Raw genomic sequence first — 24,116 nt, 5'->3', positions numbered from 1 at the left:
GGATAGTAAATCATGAAAAATGATGTTTCGGTTCAATTTTCGGGGACAGATTTTACGCAAGATTTCTAATAGCAAGAGAGGCGAAGGAAGAGCAAAAAAGCGAAATATATTAGGAGTCGAGCGAAGCATTAGGATACTCAGACGTGCCGTTTTGCGGGCACCGAAGGGCTCTTTCGTGTAGATAAGACCACATTCCTAAGCTGCTTGGGAGCCCCCTCGGAACGGGCGTAAAGCGGTGGGATTTCTAATTGATGAATCTCTTGCCATCGTGCAGCCACGGGTGACTGCACTTCAAAATGAATCATTCTTAATCGTATTCAAATTACACAAACGACGCCGGATGAAGCTTAGAGGCACTCCCGAAGCGTTCCGGAGCTACGGGACGGAGGTGGCACGATAGTGGTCGGATTATTAAAATAATAAAACCACTCGCTTCAAGTGTAGCCATCGAGGATTTTCCGTCTCGCTGCAAAATGTAAATGGAATTAAAAGTATTCACCTTCTCCCGTCCGGCCCACCGAGCACTTCGCTCCGTTTGCATAAATTTCCCAACGATCCTGGCCCACGTTCTGTATTCGAATGTGCCGGCGCGCAACCGAAGTCCTTGCGCTCTTGTGCTCAACCTTTCCCGTACACAGCAAACGTCCAAGAGTCCAGCAGGTTCACCGGACCGCAGGTAATTAAAATCACTTGAATGATAATTAAGTGAGCTAATTATTATTTATCCACGAAGTCAACAGTACAATTCGCAGCACAATGTGCGACCTAGTTTCGTAAGACCACTCTCCTCCTGCTGGCTCTCTTTCTCTTTCCCATATCCTTCTTCTCCGTTTTACAGGCACTCATGTTCGACAACACCAAACCGCACGGAATTAAGTTAATTATAAGTCCACTGCCAATAAGCCACTCTACGAGCTCTGATATTGATCAGTGTACAAGTCAAAAGAGGCGAAAAACGTGCTGAAGTTTGCCTTTCTCCACAGCCTTGGGTTGATTTGTCCCAGCGGGAAATTATTTACAAAATCATGCAATGCGTGTGTACGAGATCGATCGATGCTTTTTTATGTTTGCCGTGCATATAACATATACAATCAGCGAAGGAGGGAAAGGAGTGTCAAGTATCATTGATGTAAAATTAGCCAAACTTGGTTAGGCTCCACCCTCCCTTAATGTATGTGTAGCAATATATCTTTCAATATTAGCTTGCTAATCTTACAATCCAACCTTCTCCACCAGTGCTGGAAAACTTCCTCTATCGAAGTAAAACAATTTCATGGTGATAGTAAAACTGGTGACGATAACCTTCAAAGCGTCACGAAAAAGGGAGAACAAATAAAAAAGCAAAATCCTTTTTATACACCGACTCCATACCACCCGCCCCCCAGTCAACGTCAACAATCAGTTAACCAATTTAGCGAGCGAGCGAGGCACATCCTTGCACGAGTCCTCCCGTAATAGCCTCACCGAAACCAAAAAGTGTATCATCACTACGCTGTGGGGCCATGGAATAAATTGCTGCTGTTACAGAGCCAGAGGGACGGCGAAGAAAGCAGGCACCCGGACTGAAGAAGGTTGAGTTTATCGTTTGGTCGTTACGCAAAATTTGTCCCGTTTTTTTAAACTCCTAATTGATTTTCAATCATAAAAAAGAGCGCCACAAAAGAGCCATGCCACAATCCCCGCCGCCTTTCTTTGCCTCCGTTGTCCCGTGATGGTCGTTGGTAGTGAACGAACTGAGAAAAACGCCCAACGGGGGGAAAACGCCCGAAAACAATCAACTATAATTTTTAGATCGCTTTTATTTTTATGTTCACACCATAACACGGTACACCAGGGCGCGGCAGTGGGCACCGGGGAGCAGCAGGGCGGATGGTGCAGGAAAAGTCCGATGAGAAAGGGATGATGAGAGCGGCCTTACACGGGACGGGTAAGGCACAGCATACCAACCCCAAACCGGGCACGGGCGCGTTACACACGCAACGTCCACATAGCACGGGAAAGCAACCGGCAGCTTTGGGGTTGTGTAACCGTGTTGGGCTAAAGAAAACGCCATGAAACCAGGTGAAGAAGTAATAAAAAATTTGATTACCATGGACAACGCCTTTCTGCCTTTACCTTTCTCTGTATGAGCGTTTTCTTCTTCTTCTGCTTCTTCTCTACCGGACGCAAACTTTCCCGGGAAGAGAACACCCGACGAAGTGGAAGTTTCTAATCGAAAAAGCCCATCAATAAATTCGATCGCTTATCAGCTTATTGGGCTTCGCGCGCGCACCCAAACCCGCAGTGCAGCAACGTAACACGTAGCGTCGCTAGGTGTCACACAGCGTGCGATAAACGCGCGCGCGTCGCACAGAAGTTTGCCATCTCTGGATGCTTCTCGAAATAGGGCGACGGGCAATGAAAAGAAAGAATGAATCACCACCCCCAGCAAAAGTGTCCCGATGAAAGGAGCGATGCCGTTGTTAGGAGCGGGTGAGCTCTACTTTATGGGATCTAAAGTTTTGTTGCCCACGCAATGGCCGCCGCACAGTCCCGGTCGTGGCGGTGGTGCTCCGGTCAATGCTTTGCAATCGATTTTCTATTTTCACAGACGTTTCCGGACACCGCCGTTGGAGACAGTTTTGGGAATGGAAGCGGAAATGAATAGTCGTCCGCATCCGGAGTGAAGCACCAAATGTCATTGACAAGCTAAACTGGTATTGAGTGGCAGGAGTGAGTGTCCAGGAGCGAGCTTTGAATTTCAGGCTTATAGAAGTAAACTGTTTCCAGAGCGGAACAGAGCTTTGAAAGAAGCTGTCAATGTTCGCATGGTGGAGTATATCACCTGAAAAAAAAATCCACCACTCATTGACTCCCAATCGGATTTCGGTATGAGTTGCTGAAGGACAAAGACTACCAGTGAAAAAATGATCACAGAACCATATTCGTGACCAATAATAAAGATGTAAAACTGTCCCGAAGGCAGCGAGGATACATTGAAACAACCAAAAACCCTAATCGATTGACATGCTCTTCTTAGTTCCCATCGAACCCCTATCAAGCAACCAAGAAGACTCCCAAGTAGATAGCACAGTTTCTAATGCTGAATGTGTACACCGGACCATTTCTGCTCCATGTGTGTGTGTGTATTTTTGTTTGGTCGTCTGAACGGCAATAAGGCGCAGATGGTGAAATAGTTGGCAATCGGTTAGAAGTCTTTCGCTATCTCTCGAACCCGCACAACCGTTACACAACCTTACCCGACGACGTACGGGGTACCTTCTTGGAAACTTCGAACGAACGAAAGATGCTATCACTATCCCACCCGTCCGCACAGGGGGGTAAGCTCTACAAACCGCGTGTCGTCTCCGGTTGTCCCGTACCATGATATCGAGAAGTCTCATCGAAAGACGAGAGATGAAGGGGTTGAATAATATGTAACCCATTCCCACCTGTTTCACGCGGCTGGGTGGGAGCTGTGTATGTGTGTATGCGAAGCGGAATCGAAAAATAAGAAAACTACCCTTCAAGACTAATGCTCGGGGCTGTTGGGCCTGCCACCGAGTTGGCGGGGCCGACTCTTAGAAACCAACCGTGCTACCTACTGATAGGTAGGTAGCAACCAACCCGGGAAGATGGGGGAGGCACACGATTTACGACATCGGGATTAGAGAGTTTGGTAAATATTTCAACACTGCCAGTTCCCGAAAACCCCCTCGCTTCAGTTCCTTAGTCTCTCACTCTCCCCAACCCCACCCTCCCCACCAATCTCATTTTAGACGAACAGTTGACCCATACGACCACTTGGGGAAGGAGGCTTTGATCGACTTCGCCGTGGTACCGTCGTGCTGTTTATGGGCTTCCGGCTTCGTAAGTCCCGGGTTCAAGAAAGTCGGAGAGCTCTTACAAGCATCATCATAACCGGCGCACCGTAGGGGGTATTTGTTGCAGCAGTCACCCGGGCTTAAGTGAATCTCAAATGGACATTGCCATTTTGAACACCTGAGCACCAAGAAGTCGTTTCGGAGAGGAGTTATCGGTTGGTTCGGTTTCATCTTCGATAGCATCTCAGACACTGCCGTGCCACAGCCGGTCCATGCTGCTAAGGATATGCTTTTTCAGTGCCGAGTTATGCTCCAACTGCTATTACCACCGCCATGCTAAGTGTTGGTAAGTTGTCTGTGTGCATGCAGCAGAGCAGTATTGCACAGAAAAGGGCTTCAATCAATTTCATCGCCCGCCTCTCGCTCCTCACTCCTCCACGTAGGAGTGGTGAGGGAGCGCATTCTCGATGACCAGTTATTAGCAGTTATCGCTCTGAGGAAGGCGCACTTTATCCTCCCGGAACGAAAATGAACAGCTGCGTACGTTTGTGCGCTAGGGGTAAGGATTTTGCCAGAAGCAAACCACTGCGAACCACCCCCGGATGCAATAAACTTTACGCACCAGGTGTCCCACCGAGCGGCAGGAAGAGATAATCTCTTGGCCGAGTTATGAATTGCTGAAATTTCGGTGCCAGAGATATGCGCGCCATCGTGCACTGGGTGATAAGCGTTCTTCAATCGGCCGGGGCCGAGCATGTAGGTCGGGAAACAAAAACAAAAAAACACAAAAAAGAAACCATTAGATATGAGAGACCCAACACCACTGTGGGGCAGGCTATAAAACGGAACGACAACTCGATCGTCCGTGAGAGTTCTCGTGCGTAACGTACCCAACCAAAGCGGGAAGGAAACCCGAAACTACTGCTCTCTCGTTCGACATGAAGACGTTCGACAGTATTGCGCCGGTGCTGGGACTGGTAGCCGCTGTGCTGGGTTTTGTCACAGTAGCGGCTGCTCTGCCCCAACAAGCCAACTGTAAGTGGACACTTCCAGGAGATACCCCACGTGGAGAGCAAGTGGGAAGAAGAGTTAGAATTTGCTTGAATAATCATTCGACTCATCGTCCATCGCCTCAGCAGTCAGCCCACGGATTGCCGGCGGGGAGGATGCGGCCGACGGACAGTTTCCCTTTCAGGTGGCCCTCATCAACGAGGGGCTGGTGTACTGTGGCGGTACCGTCGTGAACCGGCGCTGGATACTGACGGCAGCTGCCTGCATCACCGGAAAAGCCCTCTCGGATGTGCAGCTGTTTGTTGGCAGCGCGGATCGGCTTACCGGCGGGCGCAACGTAACAGCGGAACGGTTCGTCATTCATCCGGACTTTAACGCACAGACGTACGCGAACGATATCGCGCTGGTACGGATGGCGGAATCGCTCGCGTTCACCGGCAACGAGCTGCAGCCCATCCGGCTGGCAACGGACTTCTTCGAGACGGCCACCAACGCGACCGTGTCCGGGTGGGGACGATTCGCGGTAAGTGTTTTGCCATTGGAGTAACACAATTCGACCAGCGACACGTGTCAGTGAGTGTTTGTGACAGCGATTTTGAAGAATTCGCTAATTGGGTAGACACCCCGTCGTTGAAAAGTTGAGCTGTAGAAAATCGCACTTTAAGTTTTTTCGAAAAAATACTGTTTCGGGAACATAGGGTACATTTTGTATACATAGGTACACAGAGTACAGAACATTTCTCTGTCACCTTCCGGTGTGGTGAATAAGCTGTTCCATGTTTTGAACAAGAGTGCACGGTTTTTCAATTATAAGGGCACACTACTGGAAACAGGTGCGGGTATATCCGGAAAATAAGCTTACCGGATATCAGTCATTGCAGTGCCGGAATAATCTTAGCTCCGCTAGGATAGTTGAAGAAAGCTGAAGTATAATGGGGCCACAATCTGCCACAAGCATACTGCCCAGCTAGACGTTGAGTGTCGCACAAGTAACTAAACGATAGCGAACCAACAATTATTTAATGCATTTTACAGTCCTGTGATACTCTTGTATCACTTTCATCTATTCTGCTCGGATAAGCATCTACGAAGTTGTGTGTGAGCAAAAGCAAAGAACACAACAAAAAATATCTAAAAGGTGTGCAAACACACTTCAAAGTTTGCTTATGGAGCAACGAACGATTCAGAGCTCCGACAGAAACCAATAAAGCTCGCCCGCGTACTTGCCCGGGGTTGGGCGACCGTCCGGTGTATTACAGCAACACGGGCCCCAGACATAGCGCGCGTCGCATATGTCTATAAGCACACTTAAGTCGATTCAATTTACCATTTTAATCTCCACTCCAACTAAAAGCCAGTTGGTAGCCGACCGTTGTCAGATGGGTCGAACACGACCACGACGACGACGACACAGCGGGAAAACTTCCGGTCTGGGACTGGGACTACTGGGAAGTGGGCACGTTTAATTGATTGAACCGGGCGGCTTAGCGTTAAGGTTGGGGCGGGCCCCCTACACCCCCACCATTGCTTGATGCATGATTCTGGGTCCTTACGGATGGCCGGCATCACAACCTGCCCGTATGCGTCCACTTGCAACAAATCCCTGGGCTATCCCGACTCACCAAATCACTTCTCATACATTCCATCATGGATAACACACACGCAAACGTCCTAATTCGATCCTCCCCTCTCCCTTTGCTTTCCAGATTTCAAACAATCAACTCCCAAACCGGCTGCAGTTCATCCGCACGGACGTCATCGGCAGCGAGGACTGTGCCGAGCAGTTCGAGGAGCCATACCGTAGCCGAATCTCCGACCGTACCATCTGCACCAGCAACCAGGCCAACCAGGGCGTCTGCCTCGGCGATGCCGGCGGTCCGCTCGTGCTGGACGGTGAGCTGGTCGGCGTGCAGTCCTGGAGCATCCCGTGCGGTACCGGGCTACCCGACGTGTATGAGCGCGTTTCGCACCACCGGGCCTGGATTTTGGCCATCACGCTTCTGTAGAGTTGGAGTGGGAGTTTTCCTGGAGTGGCGCAGCGCGGCGTAGGGTTAAGTGGTTAAGTTCATCTATCTATCTATCTGTGTAGCTTTACTGTGTGCGTAGGAGACGCTTGTTAGGACACGAATTTGCCAGAGGTACATCCGTCAATAAAACACAGCGAGACGCTGTGCGTTTGACAGAATTGTCGCTTCAGCCGTTCGGCGACAAACCCGGCACAACAACAAACATCAAAAACGGTACACTAATACAGTGTCATGTACAATTGGTTGGGTTTTTTTTGCCTCTGTTATTGTTGTTGTACCGTGGCTCCTCAATTTCGCGCCCGCGTAGTTACGACTCGTCAGGGATAATCAAGTTAAGCGATTCGATTTCACCTCATCACCGGAGGGGCAAACCAAACAACAGTAGTCGTGCCAACAATGACACAACGAACGTCTCTCATCGACAAAGTCCGCACACGATTCGCTAAGGTTATTGCTTGGTCAGGGAGCGAGCAGGGGGAGGGGGGCAAGGCTTCGTACGCGTTCTAAGGGAGATCTTCGTTCGGCAAATAGGAGATTGCGTTACGCGCACGTGTGTGTGTGTTTTGATAGGGGGTCGCGTACACCCCTGTATGCTTGTATTCAATTATTCAACTTGATTGCTTTCCCAATCAAGACACCCTGGAGCAGTGCAGATCCGACAGACCAACCGCCCCCCACCTGGATTTGGTGGGGGGTTCATTGTTGTCGATTGAAGTGGATGATGGCGCATGTTCTTGGCTGGGTTCTGGCAGCGGATCCGTCCCGTTTGCCATGACCGGCCAGCAATTTCCGGAAGGTTACCTCCAGCAGGCGAATTGGTTAAACCTGAAGAAAGAACTTCTGAAACGCTGTGTCGAAGTTGGGTTAAGTTTAATGCAGCCACCAATCGACTTTAGTTTTTGCGTTTTCGATGCAGCAAACTTCATGACTGTCGGGGATTTTGCGTCCAAACTGATGTGATGTGCTCTCTGAAGCGCACCCACGACTCCGACTCGACTCCGGTTATTATTAGTCTGATTCGGACTCCAGTTAAATCTAAACCATTAGCTACGCCCGAAGTTATAGTATTTCGGAGTCGGCCAGAATCAGAATCAAACTGAACTCGGAGTCGCCAAGAGTTGATCATTATATTACCGGCATTTCATTTCATTTAGTTTTTTCCACTTTTGCTTTGCGCGTGCACTTCGTAGGATGGCCTTTGTTTCTAACACGACAGCAATGCTTTGCGACAGCATCCTTGGAATCCGGCCGATTCCGAATCAAGACTACTCCGACTCAGGACGACCCCGGACGACACCGACTCCAACTCCGGACGACTCCGTACGACCCCGACTCCAACTCCGGACGACTCCGACGCAATATAACTCCGACTCCGGACGGCTCTGGACGGCTTCAAATAATGCTGGGTGGACCTATCTGCCGATGTCGGTTCCAAACTCGGAGTCGACTCTGGACTTTTGTCAACTTTACCCATATCTAGTCCAAACAGCTTCCAGGTGGAATAGAAAAGCGATCGGAAAGGTGACGCCTAACGATGTTAGGCTAATTAATCGAAAGGGAATGAAACACTCTTTGCAGTTATTCGAGCAAGTTACAACGCTTCACACCAAAATTCGACGGCACGATCGATTGCGCTATTTTGTGTACGCGCTGGAAAGATTGCAATAATTCCAATGGTAATGTTGATTCGCTTCCCGTTTTGCATTCGCTTAAGCGGTTGCTTCATCACGCTTCCTCCTTAGCACACTGGCACATTTGAAGTCTACGTCAAGATCCTGCAATGAGCGATGACTTGTCACAGCACCGGCAAAAGGTACATAAATCATTGCCGCACGAAGGGAAACACAAAAAGGCTATCGCCGTGTGTACGAGGAATGTTTTAATTTAATGCGACAGCGAACCAAAGCGGTAAAAAAAGAACAGAATATGAAAAACGTACACACAACTTCAACTCTCGGTACAAATTCTTCATTCTTTCTCTTCTTTCGATTCTTCGACACAGTTTGACCTCGATGTCCATGTGTGTGTGTTTGTATGCTTACCTGGCCACACCATGAAGCCCGTGCTTGTCACCATCTCTTGCAGGAGAAATATTTGCATAATGTATTGTTATTAAATTCCGTACGCGTGTTTTTTGCTCCAACCATGCGGTGTGTCGTATACCTTTTCACCGGGGCCACAAGCGACCCACTACATTGTCAGCCGTGCCGCCTCCGCCGCCATGCTATCGGTGGGGTTGCATTTTCTCGGTTCTACGTTGGCAAGCACATCATGAAGCAAACGTTCGGCATTTGCTCCCGCCGCTTTCGCCACTCCCGCAGCGGATGATTCGTTGTCGGCATATGCAAGTGAGGAACGAGAAAATTGCACCATCACCATCATCATTTTCCATCCATCAAAGCCGATAGATGAGCGACGGTAGAAATGAAAAATATGACAAAGTGAAACAAAACGAAAAGTCCGACTTACACCCACGCATAGCATTCCAAGAGATAAACACACACTCATTCAGACGGCTTGGCAGACATGATACTCCACAACCAATCTCGATATCCTTTCAAATATGTGCTCATCAACTGCCGCGGTATGTATATGGCGTGACTTTTCTGCCACAACATGTTAACGAAAACAATAGGGGGGGAAATTGCTGGGAGAAGAAAGCAAATGAGCTTTTCCGCAATCTCTTGTCAGGATGGTTGAGACATAAATTGAACCGTGAAGGATACCATTTTCCGGGCACGGCATTTATGTGCACGTACGCTTCCTCAACACTAGACAGCGTGCGATTGAAAACACGCCACACGTTCCAAACTTCCGCCAGTAATGGTGTTGCCAGGACAAAAGTGTGTGTAGGATTTTTTTTATCGCTGGAAAATGAAGCACTACACTTTTGGTCAACAAACCCGTCTTCAACACAACATTCAGCCTGCCAGTGTGCTTCAAATGATCGATGATGATGATGATGATGATGATGGTATATGATGATGATGGTAAAAATCTATCTCAATATTGTCCATAATCCGGGTAGGATATTGAGGTCCGAGGAGTGCGTCCTAATACTGCTTTTCCTTAAAACCTTCCTTCCCTTCTGCTGGCAAATTTTCCACGTTTCGAGGGAAAATTGATGCAATTTTGGTTGTATCGAAAATTGTCTTGCTACGTCCGTTTCCTTCGCTCCTTGCGTGAGGGAGGGTCTGTCCAGGTGCCGTTTAGTCATTACCATCACCCGACAAGACAACGCCGATCGTTATCAGCGGCAGACCGAGGAATGCGAGGTGGTATCTATTTCGCCGCGAGCCCACGAAAAGTTACCATTAGTTACCTTTTTCCTGGAAAAGGGAAACATTATCCTCCAAAGGAAAAAGCGAAAGATATTGAGTTTGTGTTAAAAATCAACACCACCGCAATAAACCCGAACCCATGCAGACAAGACAGAGTACACCACGGCCATTGGCCCGGGAGAAGCGCAGCTACAGACATTGAAGGAAGGAAGCATGCTGAGTGAACGACCACTCCCCCCCTCGGTGTCTTTTCGTCCCTGCTGAATGATTCTCTAGCCAGCCAGGAAAGCAACAAGATCTTGGGCCGAAAACTGAAACCAAACTGAGAAGAATAAACGCCGCGGGATTCGCATACCAGGCACATAAAAGCGTTGGAATATTCACACACATACACGCAAGCACCCCGTGATACCCAGAATTGAGCTTCCGGGACGACCTTTTTGTCGGGGAATTGTTTCCGAAGGCACGGAACGGAATCCCTGATTTGCCCTCCAGTGTCGTTCTCGGGCGAGAATGTCAAACGCTGTTGCCACGCCTGGGATGCAAGATTTTCCACCGAGCAACACACTACCACTAACCAAGCGGACCGCGAACCCCCTAATTGATATGGTAATGAGAGGAGCGAAGAAAATGTATTGATTTTATTTCGTCCTTTCTCGTCGGAACGTCTTCATCAACGGTTCCAGCGGTGCCACAATATCGTCTATCGCCATTCGGGATGGAATGAGACGGGACGAATGAAATAAAATTAAAATCAGCGCACGCTTGACCTGACACGCGGTTGGTTGCTTTACCGGGGTTTTACCGTAATGTCATGTAAATCAATTAGGTGTCTACGGTGTGGGGGAGGGAAAAGTTCGGTTGGAAAACTAAACGTAATGGAAGGTGTGCGATACATACAGTTCAGCACGGTGTGTTGGTGGAGTAGGCGATTTTGTCCGACGCAATCTGAAAGAATATCGAAAACAAAAACTATATTAATTTATTATCTTCTGAAGGTTTGTCTTGTAAGGCTATGTGTAAGGTTAGGGTTTCGTTCAGTTTTACAACAACATTTTTTAAAGCTTTGTCAATGAATAGCTAATACCAAACCATTTATTCAAATAATATAATAGAAATTACCTGATTATGTTTTTATACCAACATACAATTAAATATAAACTACTTTATCTTTTAGACTAAATTAATTATCTGCTTTAATTCTTGTTTATCTATCTGCGGGTAGAAAGCATCATAAGCTTCATGAACTTTTGAGCTATTTCACTGAATAGTTCCTCGTTCTCTCTCGACATTCTTTTAATTTGTCTTTAAAGTTTTCAATACAGCAACATTTTTCACAATTAGGACTATTAGCAAATTTACTTACTTACTTATCCTGCACTACAACCGCCTTGTGGTCTTGGCCTGCCAAATTTTATTTAAATTTAAAATCCTGAGTGTATACCCTCCTTCCATTGACCAACAATGGAACAATGGAACAATGTAGATATATTGTCCCAAATTCAATTGTGTACCGTTTATATTGTGCCATACGTTATCCCATTTTATGTTAGGGTATATTTTAATTATGGCCTATCTCGTGGTACACTCATCAATTCCTACAACCTAACAACATGTCTGTCATGGTTTCAAGTCCCAAATGCACCGTGCCTTCATTCGTAGGACTGACTATCTTGCTATGGTAATCAATAAGTCATTGAAAGCCTTAACCATTAGTGGTACAGGCAAGGCTTGAACGACAACGGTTGTTGTTGTGCCAAAGAAAAAGAAGATTTTTGAGTTATATGTGGTGTGCTATAGGAACTGACTATTGATTTGTAAATTATGCTTGCGGTTGATTTTTGGATTATTGCTGTGGATAGGTAAGCCATTTCTATTCTCATTGTTTTAATGCATTGTTAGTATGTTGGAATGTCTATATCGTGGGCGTTGTAATTCACTGTGATAAATTCCTTATTATGTTTAATGTATCGTATTTATTTTAGATGCCTGTTGATTGGTAGTGATTTTAATTTTGCCTCCGGTATTACAATATTAAGCTCTCCTTTAGCCTTGGGCATAGCTAACTGACGGAGATAAATTCTAGAGCCCCTTTAGACTTTCTCAGTCTAATTTAGATGTTATGTTCCCCAAGAGTTGAGTGTACACTTGAACATATTTCTAATAAAATCCAACCTAAACCATAGTTTTGCTGCATGGTTATACAAACGTCATTTAATTATCTCTTTTTGGAAATGAAAATATAAATATCACTGGCCGTTTCGAAACAATACCTAGCAATTCTAGTTTTTAGGAAATCATTTCAAGCTGTAAAGATTAAATTAAATCAAATTCCCAAAAATGGTTTGAGAAAGTGGAACGAAACTATCTGCCACAGTTTCTTGAATAAAACATTTTAAAACAACTAACAAAAAAGTGACGAGCACAATGGGCATACGTACACCACAAAAATGTAAACATGTAAACGGCTCTACGGTTCATAAAGCATGTCGAGCAAAAGGGAAGAATTGTGAAATGATGGTGGGTAACCAAAACTCGTCAACATGCAACGAAAAAGAAAGAGAGAAAGTGAAGCGCCAAAGCTAGATAGAATGGAAACTTATGCAGAACAAAAGCGCTGAAACTTTGCGTTGCAACTACACCGAAACTTATTCATATTATTCATTCGCGCTAGCCACCGGGCACCGGTAACTAATAATGCGGTCGGTCACAAGCGACCGCGAGAATGACAAAAGGAGTTTGTTGCGCTTTCGTGTACGAGGCCAGCAGCATAACGAAACAAAAATAAAGAGAGTTGACTGAAACCGACAGCTACTAGTGTAACCCAGAAAAAAAAATTCCACACCCGTGAGCGTCAACTATTTTACTCACAATTCCGCATTCAAACGCAATTTTTCAAAAAAGTGCTCCACTCTCCAAGTGAAATGGGGGTTTGCATGCAACATTTAATGCTGGCCCTCTCACAGGCTGCTAAGTGTTGTTTTGCTGCCGGTGCTGCTGCTGCCACCGACAAACGGTTGATTATGATGCAACGAAACTTTCCATCGCCGGGTATTGTATATGATGATGACCACCAACGGCGATTGTTATTGTTCCTCACGTAGTTGGCAAGCAAAAAAGAAATAAACACCAACCCTCTGTGACAAAACTTTCTTCCCGCGCCCAGCCGCCCAGAGCGAAGGAGCAGCAGGAGTATTGGTTTCATTTTAATAATTTCCAAATTTATTTACCATTCCCGCGGCGGTCGCGGCGATCAAAAATCACCACCGGCGACGTTTCGGGTACTCTCCCATCTATGTGGGCAGCACTGACTGTGTGCGCGCCCTTTCCATCATGTTCCTTTGCCGAGAATGAGAAAGGGGTCTTCTTCCGCCACACGATTAGGCGCCACCCCTTTCCTTTGTTTCGACATCCAGCACCGGCAGTTTGAAGACGGCCCGACGAGAGTTTTAAAGTTTAAATTAACAATTTTCAATGACTCCTCCCTTTCCGGGCGGCTGGCGTGGGGAAATGGAGGCGGCCATGGAGATAAAATATTATGATGACCCCCCCCCCCCCCCCCCCCCGCCGGGTTCTGCCCCACCGTAACTCTGGGGAAGAGGATGCTATGTGGGAGATGCTGCGATCTCCCACCACAGTGTTCGGGCTGGCTATCGTACACCCTCTCCTCGCTCTCTGCAGGCTCTCTACCCACTCCAGCACACTAGACACACAAAAGCAGCGGACTCCGTTGTTGTGATTTCTTTGGAAATTAAATTAACAGAATAATTGCTGCACCTTTTGTCGTCGGAGCAGGCGGCATCATGTTTGCCACGTCAGTTGGGCCACACTGCGACGACGTGGTGTGGCGGGGAAACGGGACTGGCGGTTGGCCAAATTTATCATTTGTTTTCCATAGCCGTGGAAAATGGTGTCTTACTGGCCCGCCCGGGGGTTCGCCACTTGTGCAAGCGCCTTGTGCGGAGAGTTGGGCGGAGAGTCGCTGGCACAAAATGCTACTAATAAACTTCATTTCTTGCTCCCGGTGCTGCCGATGTACCGAACCATCTACACACAAAGCCTTCCCGTGGAGCCCGCTGGTGCACTTGTTTTAACTTTTGCTAGAGCAAGCAAGGGCCACCTTTGCCGGCTGCGCTACTGTGTCGCCGGTGCGGTATCGGGGCAAGAACTTTGGGCAGAAAATAGTTTTCCCGGGCCCAAAAACTTCCACCCGAAATGACAATTTCAGCTAAAGTTGTGTCCTCTCGGGATTCTGGCTTCGGTAAAGGAACGCGCATAAAAGCTTAACAACAGTACACTTTGCGCCGCCGGTGACTGCTGCTGCTGCACACTAATAAACGACTCGTCGTCGGTTCATTGTCTAAGCGAGTGCGGAATAATGAAAATAACATCCGAAGATCCTTGATTTGGACCGGGACGCGCTCTCACACGCTCCCAGCCGCTTTGAATGGTGAAAAACGCGAGAACCGCAATGTCGCCAGGACTAGCAGGCAGCAGGAGCAACTTTTCCCATCACACACACAGCATGACCGGTGGTGGTGCATCGCTGTTAGGTGTGCACGCGAACATTGATTGAAATATTTAACTATGTATTTTCTAAAGTAGTTCTAACGAGAAGGGTAAAGCAGATTTTGCTTTGCTCTTAATGTTCTTTCCCAAACGTTGTAGATAATGGTAGTGAAATTAATTTGAATTTACCAATTGCAAACAAGTATAGATTCCAAACCGTATCTGAATCCGTATCTGATTGAAGCACAGCACACGTTTTTAATCTTGCAATTGATTTGAAAGTTGTTATGCTAATGAAAAAAACAATAAATACATATAATCCATTCGAATGTTTCTATTAGCTGTATAACATAACCTATCACTCTAATACCGTGAAAGCCAATCTTCTTTGATTCTTGTACATGGTTCGTTGCTTGGCTTCTATTGGGCCGGTACCAATTTCAGCATTTCCCTTTCTTAGTTTTTTTATCACATTTTTCTTTCTTGAACATTGAACAAATAGCATACCCGCAAGCGGCAAAGCAGATGCATAGCAGGATGTCACTTGCGGTCGCATGCAACCGAATCGGGTTTCTTGCTTGGTCGTCAGTTCCTGCAAAATGACATTTCCCCTAAGAGGATTTATTCACGACGTGTCATTGCCAGCTTACGGCGTTTTGCTGCCACCGAAATACCGCGCATCACACTGTACTTCTACCTTCAGTACAGGAAATAACATTAATTAAGAGTCAGGCAGGAAAACTTTGCTCTCTTATGTGCTATAGGTAAACCAAACGCTTCACGCTACCCGCACCCTTCTTGTGCAAAGCACGTGTGTGCCAGATTAGAATTTTCTGCAAAGTTAGAATCCTCCTTCCCAATACACACATACACACACACACACACGCACACAAACACAAGTACGCACGCGAAAGATCGTGAAGGGATAGAGCATTTATCGAACCGCGCACAGTTTTCCCGCGGAACAGGATATATGCTGATGTCACACTGTCACACGTCACCGTCACCGTTCTTCTTCCGGCGGGGGGGATGTGGTTGAAGATGTGATTAAGTGAAAACTTTTCACACCGGCAACACCATGCCGTGCCGCTACTATTCTGCCACCATCGCTCTTCTCCACGGGAACAGTGCTTAATAAATGTGTGTGTGTGCGTGTGCACAGAGTGGGTTCGTCTGAAAGGGCTCTTCATTTATGCTACACGATTCTATTAGATTCACAGAGCACTTGAAAGATGAATCAAATTATCCATTCAGCATTTGGTGGATCTTCTTCGTTGCAAAAGATACTAGCCAAAGGAATATGGGGTGAAAGAGAGCGGGACAAGAATCTGATTGCACAATAGCAGTTCATGTATGCTGATTATGATACTAAGGATGAAAAACTGACACGCTTGGCGTAATTAAATTGCATCTGGCACACGGTTTTTGCGCTGGATGTCCTAGAGCATCATAAAGGTCAAAAGGAGAAAAAAACTAGCAGAAAGAGTAACAAGGAATATATTTCGTTCCGCTGTTTAAAAACATACAATTGTAGGAAAACTTTGATAGGATACTTACTAAAGAATCTAGTATCTTAGCAACATCAAAATCAGTATTATTAAAATAACTAAAATAATCCACTATTACTTTGTAACTTGAGTGTTTTATTCCAATTGTGAAGATTCTAAATTTTATTTTATGTTGCAGAAGAAAAATAAGCAAAGAAATTCAACCGCAATTCAGCCTTTCACTCAAGTAGAAAGGATTCTAGGAAAGTGCACACGAAACAAACCTACCTGTCACCAAGAGAAGTAAACAGGCCAGCAAGCTTATGCCATCAACGAACTGTAAAGCATTTTAATGAGTTGAAATGACACGTTCGCATCTTGAGCAACAGCACATGTAGTACTTCATTTACGCCACAACGATTCATCTTTAGTTGAGTGACTGACGACACCAGGGCAGCTGACACATTATACGGTGCTGCCATGAAGGAAGAATAATTTTCCCTGGGTCTGTTGCATCGCGGGCGCACTTGCACATGAAAGTGTGTTAATCCTTTCCCCGGCTTTCTGGCCACACCACAGGCGAACAGGACAGAAGGCAAACGAGTAATTGCACTGATTTAACAGAAACTTGAGTGGCAGGTCGTTTGTGTGTATATGTGTATTTTTGTTTGGGTATATGGAACGTTTCCCACACTGAACAGCTAAAAGTACTTATTTTCATCTAGTAGCTTTTCGGAAGAACCCATCAGCAATTACAACAAGGTCAATGTGTTCTTTAGACGATAGAGAGAAGATTGTACAGGTGAGAAAGTGTCCTTAGTGTGTGAAAGTGACGCTTTTTTTAGCGTTAAAAATACAAATACTATCCCACAAAAAGTATGAATATAATGAGTGAAATAAGTAACAAAAAAAAACGTTTTCATTGATTCAGAAATATATTTGCTACAGCTTGACGCCTCCATGAGTCTTGGGACACATAATCAAGCAGAAAACATGCTGCCATCATCAACATTTTGGAATCTATTTCCATTCTCTACCAGCTCAGTGAACGGGGCTGATGATGTCTTTGCCCTTTGGGAACACTGTTAACAGTCCCTAAACAGAGGGAGCAGGAATACCCTTAGTTTACAGTTCGGCCGACATGTCGTCCTGAACACTCTCACTCACACGGTGGTAACGTGGTGCAAAGTGGGCTTCTACAATTAAGTCACCCGAGAGTAAGAGTGTCAAAACGACAAAGAGCTTCTTCAGTATAGGCTTTATTTCACATCCGACTGGTATTCCCGCTGTCTATAGCATGCCATGCCACATTCTTTCAAACAAACAGTCAGCACTGTACGAGGGCAGGTCTTACCAGAAAGGAAAAACGGATCCTTTTTAAAAAGGCAAAAGCAAATTCCGAGCCCTTACGAAGCGTGAAAATGAGCCTCAAGGGGGGTGTAAAAGTACCGCTGGCTTAAAGACAAATTATGAATGGCCAAACAGAATAGAATGAACTGCATACTGTGGCGAGGAACACAAAGGAATGCAAAAGCAACGTAACTAAAGTGACACAAAATGGAACACTGGAAAATAGGAGCATAGTTAAATAATACTAACAAAACTGTGATAACAAATGTAACATATCACCGGAGGATATTGTTTCATATATTTTTTAATACAGCACAAGTTTCGAAATCTTAATAATTGCAAAGCTACTGATGGCTTTGACGTAAACCAAACTATACTTAACCACATCTATTTTTCCCTCCTTCTCTCTCGTTCTCTCGTTCTCCACTCTCTTTCTCTTCCTCTCTCTCTCGTTCTGTTTATCTCTTTCTATCTCTCTTGCATCACTCGTATGTTGAAGTTTCACTGAGTATCTTGTGCACCCGCATTAGAACAGCATTAATTCAAAAATTATCATAAGATAAAACATTTTACAACCTCAACCTCAAAAAAATGAAAAGTAAAAAAAAATGAAGCTTGACGAAAAAGAAAAGTTACATAGAAAGATAGCTTTGGTATTATGTGAGAACGATCTCATACCGATGTGATAATAAATTTAAAGCAAGCTTTTATCACACTCAACTCAAACATCAAAATGAAAAACCTTTCCTCGGAGCACAATTTTCGTTGAAAATGAAATCAAACATGGATCGAACGGCTTATCGAGTGGCGATAAAAAAGCTCCGTTATGATTTGATCGTCTCTCCCCCTAACGGCAACAGCAACACACAGCCAAGCGTGTAGAAGATATGCAAGAATAAAAAGGCTCGTAATCTAAAAATTCTAGCCCGGTGGTAATAAAATTAAAAACATCAGCTATTTTTGTTTGAAAATAAAAAAGGCTTATTTATCCTTCTCTTTCTCGCTGCTGCGTTCAGTTCGTCCGACCAGCGTTCTAAAACCTGACTAACAGGCGTATGGTCATTTGCTTAAAAACCACTACTTAAAGCATCACAAACATATTTCCCCTTCCTTGGGGAAACGCAGAAGGGAGGAGGCGAATGCCCACAGGGGTTGAAGAGTGTGGAGTGTTTTGTACGATAAAATAGACTCCACGGAACTTAGCCCGGACTGCTAGGCAGTGGTGGTGTGAGTCCGCTGTGCATTTCTCTATGCCTTTGGCCTCCGATGCGGCCGCACGGTTGCGCACAGTGTGCGAGCGAATAAAATTATGATAAGCTTTTCCTCCGCCAAACGTTTTCCTCACTCCCCCGGAGTGGAGTGTAGACCGAATTTGCATGAAAATGGCACTCGCGCAAGCCCGCCGCCTTGCGACTGCGACTAAAGGGTGCGCGCGTTCTGCAACGGGCTCCAATGATGATTTCATGGCTAGTGTTGCTGCTGGTAGTAGCTGTTGATGATTCTTTCACTGAAGCCATTCTTTTTTTCTATCTCGCTATCTCACTCTATCAAAAACTCCTCTAACCTCCACAAACACACACACACACACACACACACTCCACAAGGGGGATTCTCACTTCATCATCATCTCGAGTGTTTGCGTTAAAACAGCGAGAAAACACACGCACACACACACATATATACGCGAACGAAACAACCCGAGGCCGGAGCCTGTTTATGAGCTGCTGTCCCGTTGTTCAACAGCGTTTAGTACCTGCTTCCACTCCCGCTGTGCGGGTTTCCGTCCCTGGAGATTCGGACGGGACATTCCACAAATCTTCAACCCCTCTCGCGGTCGCGCTACACCCTGCCTGCCCTGTCAGGGTGTAGAGACTCGTCGTACATGTCGGTCGGCCGGTCTGCTCGCTCGCTCCCGGACTAACAACATCTCCGAAACATCATCATCGGCCCAGGCGTGGAGGATGCCGGGACAGAACAAAACACCGCGACAACCGGCACGCTCGAACCGAAAGGTAACTTAATGCAAAAGAGAGACAGAGCATCTCAAAACAACCAGAAGAAGTGTACAGCAGCACCAGCAGCAGCAGCAGTAGTTGGGGAAACTAAAACTAAAGAATTAGTTTAGAAAGAGAAATAAAGACTAAGTTAGAAGCACAAAAAGGAGAGAAAGAGAGAGAGAGAGAGAGAGAGAGAGAGAGAGAGAGAGAGAGAGAAACAACAACAACAACATTAAAATGGTTTCGCGCTGCGGTTGATGTTCTTTCCTTCCAACTTCTTTTTTATTATTGCTAAGGTTTCTCTTCAATTTCCTCGAGCTTTCTATGGTGTCCACCTCTGTAGGTTGGCCACGACGAGCTTTGCTTGGAAGCTGAGGGCACGTACAGAGCAACGAAACCTTCGCATCGATTGCAGAGTGCTTACGTGAGGGTGCTTTGTAGCAAAGCAAAATTCGAAACAAAACGAAAGGAAAGAAAGAAGGAATAAAAAAACACCAACCGTAACCAAACGTAAAGCAAATCGAACAAAAAGATCGTCAATGCGCCTTCGACTAGGCCTGGGGTGGCTGCGGTGGTGGCTGCACACGGGGATGTGCGCCCTGTTCGTCCCCACCATTAGCCGTGTGGCTGCTGCGTCTCACGCGTTAATCCGTTTTCTGGTCGTTCTGGCCGATCGGTCAATGGTTTCGGAGACGACTTGTGGTGTGTGCACTCTGCGAGGGAATTATGCACAGAGCACAGAAGAACGCAGTTCTCTGTGGCGAGAAACACACACACGCGCACACACTAGCGCACAAGGGAACAGCGAAACAGAACGTGGGCACAAGGGTCCGATTCTGAACCGTGAACCGTGAACATGATCGTGCTGCTCTCCTCACGAGTGAGTGTGATTGTTTTCGGGCCCGGGAGACGCAAGCGAGTGAGCTAAGCGTGAAAACCCCGTTCGATAGTTGATTGGTTCTGCTTTCAAAAAGGGTTGCTTTTGCGGTACGGAGAAGGGGAGACGGAACGGAACTCGACCGCTAATGGACGCACAGCGCCCTCGTTCGGCGCATTCTCATCTGTATTATTACGCGCGCGTGTGTGTGTGTAATCTTGATAGCATCTCTTTATTTTTATTTAAGTAATTCCGAACGGTCAACATTTTAGCCGGCAACAAATAAGAGGCACTGCACTCTGCCACATTCAAGCAACGCAACGGTTCGCTATAAGAAGGTCGAAGAGAAATGATTGTAACTTATAGAGAATTAAAATGAGTTGAGGGAGCTACAAGTGTTAAAGCTTTAGTGATGTTTTGTAATAAAAAATCATAATTTATTGTTCCCTTTTCAATAGTCCTCCTTGTAATGTACAGGTTAAGTTAGTTGATCTATCTAAAGTAATAAAAACACCAACGCAGCACTCGACAACGCAAGGTTTAACTGTTTTCACAATAGTACCGCTATCAAAGGTTCACAATAGCATCATATCAAAGGTACAACATAAGCATATGTTCCGTCGATAATTCTAATCTAAATTTATTATATTCTACCAGCATTTTAAAATATTATTTTCCTGACACAAGCAACCGTCTACTATTAAACTCATATAGCTAAGGTGGGATCTTGCGACGGTCTTGCCGGAGAAACCAAAAGCTTATTAGTCATAAAACAGCACAGTAAATGTTCCAACTCGATATGAGAAATCCTATTAACTTTCAATTAACCACTGATAGTAAAATGAAACATCAAGTTGGCACACACATGTACAATACACATGCTTATAACCCGGCGACGAATGATAAATGAGATCCTTGAATTGTGTCAGCTATGTAACATTCAAATTGCTCAAATTAGTAAAAGAAAATGAGTGCAAAATGCTGAACAAAGCTCTCATTCACTCCATAGCAGCGTTCATCGCTATACATAAACAATGGTAAATTTCACGGTCAAGATTTTCCCATAGCTTTCTGTCAATTTACTCTAAACGCATCGACCTGTTCTCTTTCAAAGACCTTGTGTAGAGCTTTGTATCAAAGCAATGTTTACTATTTAAGGATACTGGTCATTAAAGACAAGCCCCGTAAAACAGAATGCACTTTCGATGGTTTGGAGGGTTTGCAGTTGCGAAAAGAAAGAAAAAAATACACAAAATCCTGTTCACCCAATTGCATAATTTACCAATCAACAGCAAACCATAGTCATACCCAAGCTCCATGCCCATGAATGGTGATACGCCCTGCACTTACATTTACGTACACACATTCATTGGTACCTATTAAAGTGCCATAAAAATGGAGGACTCAATTGTGGAACATCCCAAGACACCAGGGATCAACCAGTAGTGAGTTGCTAATTAACGCTCACTCATTCATCGACTATCATTCTACAGCTGTTTTTCTAGGATTAATGTTTAACGTGCCTTCGTTTTTTACATTTTAATTAGGGAGTTTAAGTTGCAAGCGAAACTATGGTGAAGCTTTTGCGGGTTTAAAAACGTACAAATATCACTGTACGTAACAGAGGATTTCGAGAAATGTGATTCCGAAACCAATCCCACCAAGAGGGGGTTCAGTAATCGTCCTTTCTTTCCTTTTACAAAGATCACACAGATGATGCATTTGGGTGAGGATGAAAGGCTCACGGTATGTTGTGTGTGTGTATGTTTGTGTGTGCACAGTGTATTATTAACCATTGCAGTTTTCTTACAACGCATACACGCAGCAGCAACGCGAAGCAAAAGAAACACGACACGAGAACACGTTTCTGATCACCTTGCAGAGCGTGCCCAACTACGACAAAGGGAGGGAAAAGGGAAGGGACAACTGAGGGCAGACGAAAGAGTCTTTGTTGTGTGTGTGTGGAATGGGCAGAACAACATTAAAGAAAACGGGCGCAACCTGTCCACGGTTTCGCCATTCGCCATTCAATTCAATCGATCTTAACCGAAGCACGCACACACCGCTGCTGCCCGGGCTGCACACACACCTTTTGCAAGGAGAATCCGCGGGATCGAGAGTCTCGCATTATGCGAGTTCTACCCCTGTGCACCCTTCCTTGGGCCTTCCACTTTCCTCCTTCACCCCCTGCGACAAAAAGCAGTTTAAAGCATACGGGGGGCTATTCTTTTCCGTTTTACTTCGCCCGCGCGGTTCGATTCGCTGCCGAGATTAGACAGTTGATGGCCGATGAATCGGTCCTATTTTGCCGTTCGTCATCGACCGGTTGTAGGCTTTGCGCGTCTTTACCACCATCACCACCGTCACACCACGTCCGTGCAATGCCTACGCTTTCAACAAACGAGCGACAATAGCGACAACCGATCAACAAACAACCAACCAACCACACATCACCGAGAGAGCCCGCAGCCCAGCATAAGAGCGCTAAGGGGCGCACGCTCGTCCCGCTGCTTAAGCCCGGTCATTCCACGGCTAATGGGGTTTGTGCGCCGGCTGATTCAGCCCTCGGAATGGCTGTGTGTGTGTGCGCGCACAAGTCTGTCTTCATGCATCATATTGTACATTCTGTAGGTGTGGGGAAGAGGATGAAGGCAAAAGCGACCACGAAAGACGAAAACCGAACCACCAAGCGAGCGCATATTCTGGAATCGTCCGTCGCGCATCTCGGGGCCTGTCTATTTGCCCTCGCAAGCTGTCCCCGGCTTATCATCTGCCCATCGTCGCCGATCGTTTCAATTATTCCGGTGCTCGATCGATCGGCATTCTCTTCTGCAGCTTATGAACCGGTCGCACACACACACACACACAAAGACACACATGTCCCGGCGTGCGCATGCTATATGTTCCCGCTTTGACAGGGCCCGGATGACTTGACAGTAGCAACCAAAGAGACAAACCAAAGAAGGGCCACAGAGCAGAGTACATGGCATCCTATCCTCCTCCCCGGTTCAGGCTAAGCGAGGTCATCGAAATAATGCACACACGCTGACACATCCTACCCCCTCCTCTTCGTGTGAAATGAGACATGGCAAAGAGCTGGTGGGGAAACAGAGAGATAGAGAGAGAGAGAGAGAGAGCAAGAGAAAACTTCCAACAAGATCGATCCAGGTCGTCCGTTCTTCTGCACCGAGCAGAGTAAACCGGTTCTCCTCTTGTCAAGGTACTTTGAGGGTTCACTGTTTCCCGCCCACCTCCCCTGGTGGCCCTGCTCACCCTCCCTCGCGTGTCTAGCACTTTTGTTGGGGGATGGGACGCCTTGCCATGAAACGCCTGCCTATCTTGCGCCGGTCCGGCCGGCCCATTAGACCGACGGATGCAGGGGAACGGCGACATTCCGATGCAATGACTCGAGTACCTACCTGACGCGAAGCATTATACACGCACCTTTTCACAAACGGCGGTGAGTCATTGATTCGCTATTAGAGTCCATCAGCGGGCCCGTTCCGCCTCCCTCCAGCTGCGTCGCCCTCGCTGAAGATGCCCAACGGGGACACCATTGTTTACCGCGATGGACAACACAGCGCGACCCGACGGACAAGATAGAGCGCGCAAACCGAACGGCAGGCAGTGCCTATCGTCCCGGGTCCGGCGGCGGGAAAATGGTCCGGACGGACGCGCATGCGAGATTTATCGCGCGCCCAAGATCTCTCCAGCAACTACTGCAACTGCAGCACACAAACAATGGTGCGCGTGGAAAGCGCGCAAAACCATATC

The 24,116-nt window shown here is 46.4% G+C and overlaps 1 protein-coding gene across 2 annotated transcripts; it reads left to right on the top strand.

The window, feature by feature from the left end:
• The first annotated feature begins 4,653 nt into the window (after window positions 1-4,653).
• Window positions 4,654-6,999, top strand: LOC120947459 (trypsin delta-like). 2 transcript variants are annotated; one of them, XM_040362800.2, is made up of 3 exons: window positions 4,654-4,838; window positions 4,943-5,337; window positions 6,521-6,999. In XM_040362800.2, exons 1-3 carry the CDS (start codon window positions 4,742-4,744, stop codon window positions 6,818-6,820), a joined length of 792 nt encoding a protein of 263 aa, XP_040218734.2. In that variant the 5' UTR covers window positions 4,654-4,741; the 3' UTR covers window positions 6,821-6,999. The 2 variants fall into 2 exon arrangements, with proteins under 2 accessions (XP_040218734.2, XP_040218733.2); XM_040362799.2 differs by having other exon boundaries at window positions 4,940-5,337.
• Window positions 7,000-24,116: the final 17,117 nt, after the last annotated feature.

This window comes from Anopheles coluzzii, chromosome 2, assembly GCF_943734685.1.
Source record: "Anopheles coluzzii chromosome 2, AcolN3, whole genome shotgun sequence".
Taxonomy (NCBI): domain Eukaryota; kingdom Metazoa; phylum Arthropoda; class Insecta; order Diptera; family Culicidae; genus Anopheles; species Anopheles coluzzii.
Note: the sequence above shows the minus strand (reverse complement) of the source record. Positions and strands in the feature narration are given on the sequence as shown.